Genomic DNA, 12,741 nt, shown 5'->3' on the forward strand with positions numbered 1-12,741 from the left:
TAGGAATAAAGGGTTATCGTTTCACAGAGTCTTGCCCTTCTTTTCCTGCTTTGTACTATTATTGTAACTTGGTTACTTTATAACAATTCTTTAAACCAAAACTTGTTGAGGTCCTTTTTTACACATGATGGTTAGAATAAAATAAAAATAAAAAGATGCAATCATTTTCATAAATGTACAGTGTGATTTGGTATGCAGAGGTCTGACATTGTTACGTTACCTAGTTTTTGACTTTTTAGAAACAAAAATATGTGTAGCTTTAGCAAATTTTAGTCACACTTAGGTTGGTGAATGTGCTTTTAGGTACAGCCTCGTTTATTTATCGTTTAGGGCTAAAAACTGCCCCCTCCCTTCAAATGATTTAAAGTACTTAACCTCTAAGATATTTAGATATCTTTTTAAATACTGGTTTAAACACTAGTTTCTTACTTGGCATCAGCACGGGCCACAGGACAGAGGTACGTCCCCACTTCAGCTAGACACGCCCTTCACTCTGACCTGGGCTGAGTCGACTGTGGACGTTAGGGTCAGTGTGCCACAAGGAACCCACGGGACAACCTGGGTGGGATTAGTCCACCTAAGCCACGACCACACTGAGATTTTACTACTGCTGGCTACAGCGGGCTACAGGGCACCTGGAGACCCACGGAGGACACGTTAAGTCTGTCGTTAATACTGCTCAGCATTTCCAGTACTAGGAGCAGTGGGGGGGCAGCTCACTTATCCTTTGTGAGCATGTGCTGTTCGTCTCCGTCCCGGAACAATGAATCACAGGATGCCCAAATCACTCATGTGTGTCTATATGCAGCCCTATAATAACCATAATATACCAGTTTCTTCCCATTAGAAAAACATCAAAAAATTGTCTTCATGCCCAGTTTCTGGTGAAGGTGGGAAAATAAGAACTCCAAGGTACTACTGATAAAAGTAGAAGTCCAATGCTATCCTGGTGGGGGGTAGTTTAATGCTATCAAAATAAAAATTGCAAGTGCTGAAGGAAGCAAGCTACAGAGGCATTAACAATACGAGAAATTTTTAAAATACACAGACACCCAAAGGAGAACCTGTAACCAGAATTTACTGTTGGAGATACAGAACACGACGCATCACAGAAAGGCAAGAAAACTTTAAAGAATGTAACAACGAGAACTGGCAGGAGCACAGATGCTTCCTCCCTGCACGCATTAAGGACCGCTGACACCAGGCGGGCATCTCTGCAGAGGACGGCGGGGGCAGGGGGCACGCGCGGAGTCCTGCCCTGACCGGTGTCAGTGCGCCGGCACCGGTTCCCGTTACAGCTCTCGCACCAACACCAACAGTGGTAATGTCAACACAGAGGAATAGACAAACAGTGTTTTAATGTTGTTATGTGAACCATTTTCACTTGATGGACCTCTTTCAGAGACTGTCAAGGGACCTCTCAGGGTGCTCAGACCACACCTGGAGAACCACTGGCACAATCTGATTCGCGTGTTTACACTCGTGCAGCATCAGCGGTTAATGTCTGCCACGCCGTGTGGTGTCAGTGCGGCTGTTTTCTTTCGACTCATCTTTTATTTTACTGGGACAGCAGGCCATGGGAGAGTTTGGGTTAAAATGTGTAAGACACTTGGAAAAAAGGTTTTCTCTACCATCAGAAAGAAAAAAAGGCTTTAAGAAAAAACGACCCGTTCTTACAGGAAGGTAGGGTGCCAAGGCTCCACAGGATTCGGCCACGAGCAGTCGCCTCTCTGGGTATTTGTGATTGATCTGGAGTAAAAAGGGAATCAAGCGTCAACAATACAGTCTCTCTTCCTCCGAAAGGACGTTATTTTTCACCGCGAATCCAGTTAAGAATGCAATAAAGCTGCTTTCTTTTCCACTTCTGGGGACCCCGTGTGCGCCTGGATTGGGGATAAGGAAACCAGGGGAGCCCCCAAACACGAGCTCACGGGGGTCATCTGTCGAAGAAGAAAGGATGGAGCAAGGATGAAAACTGGGCCAGGTGTCCACTGTGGGTCTTGCCTAAGACTCGGCTTTCCTGACTGCTGGGGGCAACTTTCTCCTTCCGTAGAAACACGGGTATGTTTTTGCACTTAGAAAACCCAGGTTTGAATATTAGAGATGTGGTTTGTAATACACGGCAGGAATGACTCATCGGCACTCATCTTTGCCGAAGGGATTAGGAAGTGAGTTCATCAATGGGTTAGCAGAGCCCCTGACGCGGGGTGAGAGTCTGTTTTTAAAGCAGGCGGACTTCCGTCCACTCGTATCTGCGTGTGCACCATGAAGGGGCTCTGCCACTGGGATGACTACGCTGAACCACAACAACAAAAACAACAAAACAAAATGACACATACTGGGTTTTGTTCCATATGTCTTCTTCACAGAATATAAATCTTTCTTTGACTGGAAAAGAAGTGTATCTGTTCTCACATTCCCATATGAAAAGGTGACATAATTCATTAAGTACTGGATGCCTACAATTAGAAAAGAAATATATAGCAATCTACTGGGCAACAACCTGGAGGTGGGCAGCCAGACAGAGCCCCGATACCCATGTTCATTCATGTTACAGAAGAGGTGGTGGCAGAGATGTTTATAGCTGACATCTCTGAGTTAAACTCAGAAATAGAAACTGCAAAGTAGAAAGGTTTGAGTGTCGAAGTATGCTCTACGTAAATGTTCATTTTTGCTTTTCTGTAGTCTGGCCCAGTGAGTCTCAAAATTAAATGTACCCGCAAAAACCAAATGTTATTTCTATATATTACCAACAAACAAACAGGCAATACTTAGGAATAAATTAAACAAAAACATACATAAAGTATATTCTGAAAACCATAAAACATTGTCAAAAAATTTAGAAGGCCTAAATAAATGGAAAGACATCCTGGATGCACGGACTGGACGCCTCTCTGTGGTTACGATGGCAACACTCCCCAAAGTGACCTGCAGAGTGAGTGCAGCCCTCATGAAGGTTCAGTGGCTTCTCTGCAGAAACTGACACGCTGATCCTAAAATTCATATAAAAATTAAAGGGACCCAGAATAGCCAAAACAATAACTATGAGAACCAAGCTTGAGGGGTTGGGGTTTGTGTTTGGGGTGACGAAACTGTTCTGAGACTGACTGTGGTGACAGTTGTGACACTCTGTGAATACTCTAAAAACCACTGACCTGTATACTTCAAATGGGTGGATCATATAAGATTTGTACCTCAATAAAGTTTAAAAGAGGTAAGATAACTATTAAAAAATTAAGTGTACGTATGAATAACTGTGCAGAATTGTATGTGTTGTTTTCAAGTTAATTTGACTTCCAGTGATTAAAATCTCACCCTAAGTTAGTGTGTACCCTAATCTACAGATAACATTAAGAACTGTCAGAGGTGAGTATGACTATATATAATGTTTACTTTACACACTTAATCCAGATGACTCCAGTAAATTTTAAAGAATACTCAAGAAAATTGTAACAATTCTAAAGGACCACATACTTTAGTGATATTCCAGACACCAGTATATTTTTTTAAGAATAGTGACCATACTATTATAACTAACGTCATGAAAATTTATCTTCGTAAGTAAGAAGAAGAAAATCCATCTTATAAGATGAAAAAAATAAGCTCCTCAATATCCTAACATCACGTCTAGAAAGTCAAGATTCTCAGTCCTAGTAGTGAACTGGAATATTAAAATTCAACATAAAACCCAAAGTGTTATTCATAAATAATGAGTGAATTAAATACCAGAACCTCCTACATCAAAAGGTTACACTTTATGTTTCTTTCTGTATCCTTATAGAAGGATATAATACATACAAGATATTATTTCTATTACCTACCCTACACACACAACACACACACACACACACACCCCTTCTGCTCTCCCTTGAACTCATCAGGCCTCTCCCATCTCGTGGCTTTCGTACTTGCAGTGTCTCACTTCACTCACATCCTCGCCCTGAACATCCCTTCCTCAGAGACTCCTTCTCTGACCACCCGCTCCAAACAGCATTCCCCATTACTCCCTTCCCCTTACCTGCTTTATTTTCTTCCTGCAACCCCGAGAAAACACTGATTGTTTTCTCTTCTCTTCCCGCTGGGATGTCCTTTGTGTTTACTCCCCACTGTACCCCTGGTACCTGGCACTGGAACTCATGTTCTTAAGTTGGGTTGGAAGAAGGAATAATGTAAAGCATCCCTGAGCATTCTGAAGCACTATTAAATCACACTGCTCGGCTACACAAAACAGCAGCGTAATTCATACCCCGTACATTTCCTAGTGGCATTTAAAAAAAGATATGAACGTTTACGATAACGTAGAACAGACAACAACTGGGGGCAAACCCGACAGTAGCTCACCTGTTCCCAGCACTGCGGTTAAAGCTCAGCTTCTACACGTGTTGGTCCCACATGACGTGCAAACAGCCACACAGCCCGTCAGTATCATCTGCCTGAAAGCGATACAAATGCGTAAGGACTTGCATTCGCTTAGAAAGCACAGCTGGGACTAAGGGTTACAAAGAGTCAGCTCTGTAACTGGCACAAAGTACAAAATTTTTGTACAAGCAAAACCCTTCCAACGATGGACTAGGCTCCACCAAGAGAGCGAATACTCCTCGCGACGCGTTCCCCCAGCGGGCAAGCTCCGTCGGCGACACCCGTGACGCAGGGAATCTCTGCTGGTGTGAAGCTGAAACTCACACCTCCTACGTCAACTTCCCACACACGCGTTCTGAGGGCGTGCGTACGTCCAGTGCCTCCGATCCTGCCCGAACTTCTGTTTGCAGCCACGAACACGATCAGTGACGACTACCCCGGTCCTTCTAGAGCTACAAACCGTGGTGTCAGGTCAGTAAAAGGGCAACTAGGCAGCTCCCAACGAGGTCCGCCTCCCGACATCCACGTCCTTGTACAACTCCGTGAGTGCAGGCTGTGCCTCGGGATCTGCTCTTAAGGGACAGGACGGCGGCCAGGGTGATGGGCATCACTTCTGAGATCAGGCCGCACTCAAGTCTGTGACGTCCGTCCGTCCTGGGGGGACTCTCCAGTGCCTTCTTAGCTCACGCTTCGATGCAGCGTGGTGCCACCGGGGGGCCTATGCGGCAAGGGACTGAAGGCAGCCTCTGACCGAAAGGCACGAGGAACTGAGGCCCTCTGTCCCAGATGCACGAGGAACGGAACCCGGCCACGGCCAGTCCAGTGTGGGGGCTGAGGAGCAAGCTGCTCCCCGGGTCCCGGGTGGGGCTGGAGATGACGCCGGCCCCAGCCAACAGCACCTCGGTCACAGCCTCGTGAGAGACCCCGGGGCGGAGGACCCAAACCCACTGACCCACGTAAGTCCTGCTATAAAAATGAATTGTTATCAACCTTTTCTTTTAGAGTTTTTACAGAGCAATATATAAATAACTAATACAATAACCTCACTTGAACTTAAAGAGTATAAAACTTTAAATAAGATTTTTCTCTTCAGAATGAAGTTCCACTTAAAATGACCTCAAATGAAAAATTGTGAGTTTTTCCACTTTGTCTACGCTTTCAAAACAGTATAACCTGATTGGGGGGTGGGGAAGTATGTTTTCTATAGATAGTTTAAGTATCCAACTTTGAGGAAAACCAACATAGAGTGTTTAATTCACGTTAACTATGAAATCCGCACACTAAGCCCACACGTTGTTCATTGCTGTTTCTCAAACCATGTCAATTTAACTCAGACCGCAAATGACTAAATCCCTGCTCCGTTCACCAGACCAGCTGCAGCTCTCAGACGGGGAGAGCGGTGACAGGGCGTCCGGACAGCAGCGAGAGGAAGGCTAGGCCACACCACACGTCTTCGTGGCACGGGGCAGCTGCTTCTCACCACAACCCCTTAATGACCCGATTCCCTGCACATCTGTCCCATTCTCTTCTGCACCTAGCGCTCAACTTTCCTTTGCTTTTTTTATTTCCGTTTATTTTAGGAGGGCAAATAAATAAAGGGAAAGTGTAAAAAGAAATTCCCAAGCTTTACACACATTACTTTAGCTGCCTGCTCCCCAATGAAAATTTCCTAATATCTGAACATTTTTCCCCACTAGTGTCTTAAACTAATGAGGAGGAATACACAGAGGTTCCATAAATGTTTGGGAATTATAGTAAATGAACCTTGGTGAGGTTTAAGCAATGAGCTACCATCACTATGCTAGAGATATACAAACTGTTGAAACACTGTCAGGCCCCTTAAAACAAACTTCTTAGCACAGTGCAGATTCAAAATTCTAAAAGTCATGACAGCTTTGAAACACGGTTGAAAATAGAAAGTCAGATGGCTTACAGATTATTAACAGCGTTAGAAACAGATGTTCCTGCTTGTGGAAAATCATAGGACAGAGACTGTTTGCCTTGTAGTTGACAGAGCTCAAAACATGGTGTCAATTGCGGCTGTTAGCAAAGGACGGGCCAAAAGCACCGTTACTGAGCATGAAACTAAGTTTTTCTCAGGATCTGATCAGGGATGCCTGAGATTCATTAAGTCATGAAAAGTGACAACTGATTATATGTCAGACATATTACGCCAACTTAAAAATTTTGCTTTTTAAGTTTCTTATTCACATTGTACACAGTTGATCAATTAATGAGACTACTTTGATGAATACTTATGTTTCTGTAAGCTACAGGTTTAAGTGTGGACCCAGGCACTTAACTCATCCCTGCCTTTTTCCACCGAGGTACGTTTGGCCACCAGGTGGCAGCACTCAGCCTCACAGGCAGAGCACGAAAATGGACTACCGACCTAGAGAGGTCTGGCCCTTTGTTACCAAGATAGAGAGTGATATTTTTCAAGGAGAAAAATATAATATTAATTCCCCTGTATAGCACCATCAAACTGTCCTTAGAACACTTTCAGTTGCAATGAATAATCCTAATACAGTGATTTAATTTTCCTTCTTTCTACTTGACTAGCACCCTGACTGGATCCTGCAAAGGACATGATTCTCTACTTGCTCAGATGTATTTTGGAAAGAGCAGGAAACAGATGTATACTTAGAGTTTTAAAGTCTATATAACTATCTCATTCTGTTTTAGTAATAACTCTTTCATGGAGAGATTCCTTGTCTTTTCAAATTTTAAGCTTGATTTGCTTTATAGTTCATACTTGTAATTTTCCAACATTCTCAGAGGAGGTAAAAGCAAGTACTGAAATTACATAAATTTATCTAATCATAAAATCTAATTCCATTGTTTTGGAAAAGTGTAAGTGAAAATCCTTTTTAAATTAAGATAGAAAACTGTAGCAGAAAAATACTGCAGTTGCTGAATTTCGTCCCCTGGTGCGCAGCCCACCTGCCACCAGCAGGGGGTTTTGTCACGCTCACTCTCGGAGGCGGGCCTCTGCCACTGCCACTCGGTCAAGCCCCCTCCCCCTTGCTGCTGGCGAGTCGCCCTGGTGCGTGCACCTTCCCCTCACCACACTCAGGTTTTGCTTATTTCTCCACGCAGGCATCCCTGGTTGCGGGCGCTCGTCTCAGAACAAAACAAGCAAACAAACAAACAAACAAACAAACAAGATACTGTATCCCTTTTGCCACACAGTAACTGGTTTACAGAGAGCCCAGTGTTGCAAAAATTCATATAGTAAGTATTTTATTTCTTGTAAAGCATAACTATTAAGAGGCCATAGGGTAGGTATTTAGGCCTTCTTAGAAGTCAGATGTGAGAACAAAGGCAGAGAGATATGTGAATTAGAAGCCCTACGGCAGCTGACACAGACAGCACCCTTCAGCAGGAGGACCCAGGCTGACGAGAGAGAGTGACAACCGCAGGGCACCGCAAGCAGGGCCCGCGTTCCCGGGTCACTACGACAGGCACTGGGGAGAGGCCTTCGGCTTGAAGGGCGACTTCTGATGCCAAATGAGTGAATTTTATTTATTTCCCAAAGAAGGAGACATACCGACCTTTGCTCATCATCTGGCCTCTTGATCAAGTTGAAAAGTATGTGGAGAAGCTGGTCTCTCTCTTTGGGCTCAGGATGCAGGCACGCGGTGCACAGGATGAGGGGGATCAGCTCCTACAGAAAGGTGAGGGGGGAAAGGTCAAAGTGAACATGCACTGCCGAGCACGCGTTCTTGTCCCCAGACTGTTCTCAACTGGACACTCAGAGTGAAACAAACCTTGGTCTACAAAGGAGCAAATTTTCATTCTGTAAGGTGGATATTCAACAGAAAACAATGAAACAAGTCAGCCATGTATTTATGTGTGGGTTGTGCAGAAGGTGCAAATCACAATGTAATAAAGTTCCTCAGGAGTCAACTAACCTTGTTCTCTGAGCCACACATTTTCCGAGGGTCTATGCTTTTTGCACCAGATAACCCTCCGTCTTACTACCGTGTGATCTGATAAGGTAATTTTAAATTTCAAAGTACTTTTGAACAAAACTTGCGAAAGTTGACTATATTCTAAAATAATTTAAAAAGGTAACAGACAATAAAGACAACTCTTCTCATTTCATGAGTATAATATAATCTGCCTTCATTTACATTACATATAATTCCTAATTTTGTATCCTTAGCACCTAACGGTGGCCAGTTGGAAAAAAAAAGACAAGCATTTCCCTCACGGCTGAGCGTGCCCAGCAGCTTCCTGTTGAAATGAAAATTTCAAACACTGTCTTGTGTGTGGCACCTTTAACATGCACAGGTAAATTCAGTATTTTCTAGAAAGTCATACACAAGAATTTATTGTTCTCTTTCAAAGACATATTTGAAAATTAAAGTTATTACATGTTTTAATTAAAATGAGACTAACTTCTAAAGTATATTCAAAAGATATTGATGTTTCTCATTTTGGAATGAATTTTCAAATCTAATGAGAATAAAAGCCCAAAAGTGATAAAGTATTTTTGGAGAGAAATCCTCTACAGTATAAATGCAGTATTTTGCAGATTTAAAAGCAAATCACTCTGATGTAGTAAGAAGGGCACAATGATTGCGAGTCCATTTCTTTTTCCCATCTACCTCCGTGCCTACCAAGGAGTGTCAGCAGAGTTAACACAGGAATTGATCGCTATGTAAAAATGCTTGACACCCTGAAGAAGAGTCTATACTTGAGGAGAAGTATCTTCCTGTTTGGGAGATGCTCCTTTAGAAACAGATAATATGACTTTTTGAGGTTAGGCTGAAGCTTTAAGTCACGACCAACAGTCCCTTCCCATTATTTCTAAATTCTTTTTACACATTACTTTGAAATTATAATGACCTGGTATAAATCTTAAATTCAAGGTACAACGATGTAGACTGCTACAAAGGTAGCTAAGAGTAAATTTATTCAGGCACTTCCATATGCTTCAGATTGGTGAGTAATGGAAAGCACAATAAATGAATAATTAGGAAAAATAACTTCACACTGGGAATGGAAGAGTATATGCATCTTATATCGTTACGTAATGTCTTCACCAGAGGCTTAATATGACTGATTCCTGAAGGATGACTCTGGACTTTGCAGGAGAAAATAAACAACATTTTATAAAATAATAGGGTAGGAGACAGTACTCTAAGAACGACCCTAACCCTAGGGACCCCGCCCTGTTTAGGCTGCTCAGAGTCTGTGACACTACCGAGGGGACTGAGGCATTGCACCCACCGTCCCAACATCCCACTGAGAGGAGAACCTTGACGATGAGAATGTAGTTATTCTGTAAGGCACTCCCAGGTGGATAGAACATTTTAATGACTAAAAATCAAGTAAGGCCCTAAATAATTATATCTGTACTTTCCCCTCACATCAGATCTTTCTCTCCTGATGGTTTTCTTGCTTCTTCTTAACTCTTTTTCTTCCTTTCCTATTATCTCAACATACAGGGTGGGGCAAAAGCAGGTTTATAGTTGTGGCAATGTGAAACACAGTTTATTCTTGTTTCTTATTTATTAATTATATTATTTTCCATACAAACTATAAACCTACCTTTCCCCACTTTGTATATACTCTTACGTTATTGTAGTCCATTTTCTTCCAATTGTATTCCTCTTTAAAAATAAAGTTATGAAATGTAGGTAAGATATTTAAAATAATTACAAATATACACATACACACAGTTTAAAATACATACTATAATACTTAGCCTCTTCTACTCAAAAACAAGTATATCAACATTGGCTGGTGTGGCTCTGTGGCTCAGTGGCTCAGTGAGTGCTGGTCTGTGAACCAAAGGGTCACTGGTCTGATTTTCAGTCAGGGCACATGCCTGGGTTGTGGGCCAGGTCCCCAGCAGGGGGCTCAGAGAGGCAACCACCCACTGATGTGTCTCTCCCTTTTCTCCCTCCCTTCCCCTCTGTCTAAAAATTAATAAATATATTTTTTAAAGATTTTATTTTATTTTTAGGAGGGGGGGGGGGAGAGAGAGAGAGAGAGAGAGAGAGAGAGAGAGAGAGAGAGAGAGAGATAGAAACATTAATGTGCGGTTGCTGGGGGTTATGGCCTGCAACCCAGGAATGTACCCTGGCTGGGTACACTCCTGGGACACTTTGGTTCCCAGCCCGTGCTCAATCCACTGAGCTACGCCAGCCAGATTAATAAATATTTTTTAAAAAACAAGCATATCAAAGTAACTGTGTTGCTGTTTATTCTTTGTAACTTACATTTCCTTTTTGTTTTTTGTTTAATCATCAGGCTTAGTGATCCTTAATCAAAGAACAAGTTTATATCATACATGAATACAGAGAATCTTTTAACTGAAATATGGCTACAAATGTGCATGTTAATTCTCTTCTCAGTTTCACAAGAAAAAAAATAATTCCTAATGATAATAAAGAAATCAGCCCTGGCTGGTGTGGCTCAGTGGATTGAGCATCGGCCTGCCAACCAAAGGGTCACTGGTCTGATTCCCAGTCAGGGCACATGCCTGGGTTGCGAGCTGGTTCCCCAGTGCGGGGAACCGGGGCACCCAAGAGGCAATCACACATTGATGTTTTTTTCCCTCTCTTTCTCCCTCCCTTCCCCTCTCTCTGAAAGTAAGTAAAATCTTTAAAAAAAAAAGAAAGAAATCATTTTAGAGATAGTAAATGTCATTAGATTTGATATAATGAATATTTTTGCTCAACTTTATAGTCTTATCAAGATTAGTGTGTGTTCAGACTACAAAAACAGAAGGAAAAACAGTACCCTAAAGGACCTAAAACAATGCAGTTAGATGTTAAGGTGGGAGAGATAAAGTAGGAAATGAGATCAAGCAAATTTTAACATTAAAAAAAAAAGCAAGGAAATGTTGATAAGATAATGGCTCCAAGATCTGAAAGGAATCTGAAACAGAAAACATTACATTTGGCTCAAATGCCAAAAGGAAATAAATGTTTTGAGTGTTTCAAGTCCAGAGGCAAAATGCTCCAGTTCTGGAAAGGTAGCACATTAATCCCATAAATTATGGTTCATTGCTTGCCGTCACTGTTCCACTAAAATTATCTCTGACAACTCAAGCTTTGGTAAAAAATGTTAGATAGTTGTCATTTAAAATGCTTGCATCTAGTCTGCTGCCTAGGAATTAAGCAGGAATTAGTTATAGTTTAAAATCCAGTACTGACACCCTCTGATGTAGATTTTCCACTGAAACTTGCAGGGATGTTGATGGTAACAAGTAATGAGAAAACAGAACACTGAAAAGACTCACATAAGAAAAAACAAGATTACTCACCTCTGGAAAAGTTCTACACTTCAAGGGCTGTTAAAACATCTATTCTTAGAATTATTAATGTCTATAATTCCTGAGGCTCAACCTCTAGGAGGCCTACCTGAAATACTTAGATAACTTAAAAGCTGATACTGCTGAAGAGCATGTGACTTACTCCCAAAATTCTCATGCACACACACGCACACACGCATTAAACAGGTAAGAAGATGGACCAGGTTTACCTACTTTATAACTATCTGGGCCCATTATTACTCCTAAGTTAAGTGTTTACCCCGGGGCAAATATGAATGACAATGGAAAAGAACAAAGTTTGGTTTCCCAGAATATGAGCAGGTCTTCAGAGGTTCTACTTTAAAAACCTTCATAGAACTGCTTCTCTCCTTTCCTTTCTTCTTCTTTTACAGCTTTAACGAGTGAGATATATGTATTTTGTGTATCACAAAATTCATCCATTGCAAGTACACATCCAGCAATTTTTAGCGCACTCAGAGTTGGACAACCATCACCCATCTAACTTGGAAACGCTTCTTGCACCCTGAAAGGAAAGCCTGGACTCATTCACCGCTCCCTCGCGCCCCACCCCCACTCAAGGCACTGGCCTCCTTCACTGCTTTCCCACCTGAGCCAGCTGACGGCATGTATCTTCCTGGCATAGAATGAAAGTGAGTTAAATTTAGATACATCACTAGAAAAACGCTTTAGGAGGAATCCTTTATGAAATCTTTCATTTAAATGACAGAATCTCCCCTTCAAACACATTTATGGCAGAGACTGTAAAAAAAAAATCAACTTATTTAGCCTATTTACTATGTACATAGATCAAATGACAAATATATTTATTCTGTAATTTGGTTTGAAAGATTCAAGCTCCTCATCCACTCCAGGAAAATGAACTACTCCGTAAGTTACATATAGAAAACTAGTTCATCCTATTGTTTTTTCCTTCCAAAATGAACAGGTAAGGAAGTCTTTTTAAATACAAGCTGGTAAAAAAGTGACTATAAGTAATTTAAACATAAAAGGAATTTTTTTCACTTTTTATCATCTCTGAAATTGGTATGTTAAAAATGGAGAATATGTCCTAATTTATTCAAAATTCTTTT

At 41.7% G+C, this 12,741-nt stretch overlaps 1 protein-coding gene across 1 annotated transcript in view; it reads right to left on the reverse strand.

Annotated features, from left to right (window-relative positions):
- RELCH (RAB11 binding and LisH domain, coiled-coil and HEAT repeat containing) overlaps positions 1-12,741 on the reverse strand; it is an 88,902-nt gene that overhangs the window by 37,454 nt on the left and 38,707 nt on the right. The window contains 4 exon segments of the mRNA XM_036010169.1: positions 1,678-1,749; positions 4,342-4,404; positions 4,406-4,433; positions 7,914-8,026. Of these exon segments, the coding sequence (XP_035866062.1) occupies positions 1,678-1,749; positions 4,342-4,404; positions 4,406-4,433; positions 7,914-8,026 (276 nt within the window).

This window comes from Phyllostomus discolor, chromosome 9 (genome assembly GCF_004126475.2).
Source record: "Phyllostomus discolor isolate MPI-MPIP mPhyDis1 chromosome 9, mPhyDis1.pri.v3, whole genome shotgun sequence".
NCBI lineage: Eukaryota > Metazoa > Chordata > Mammalia > Chiroptera > Phyllostomidae > Phyllostomus > Phyllostomus discolor.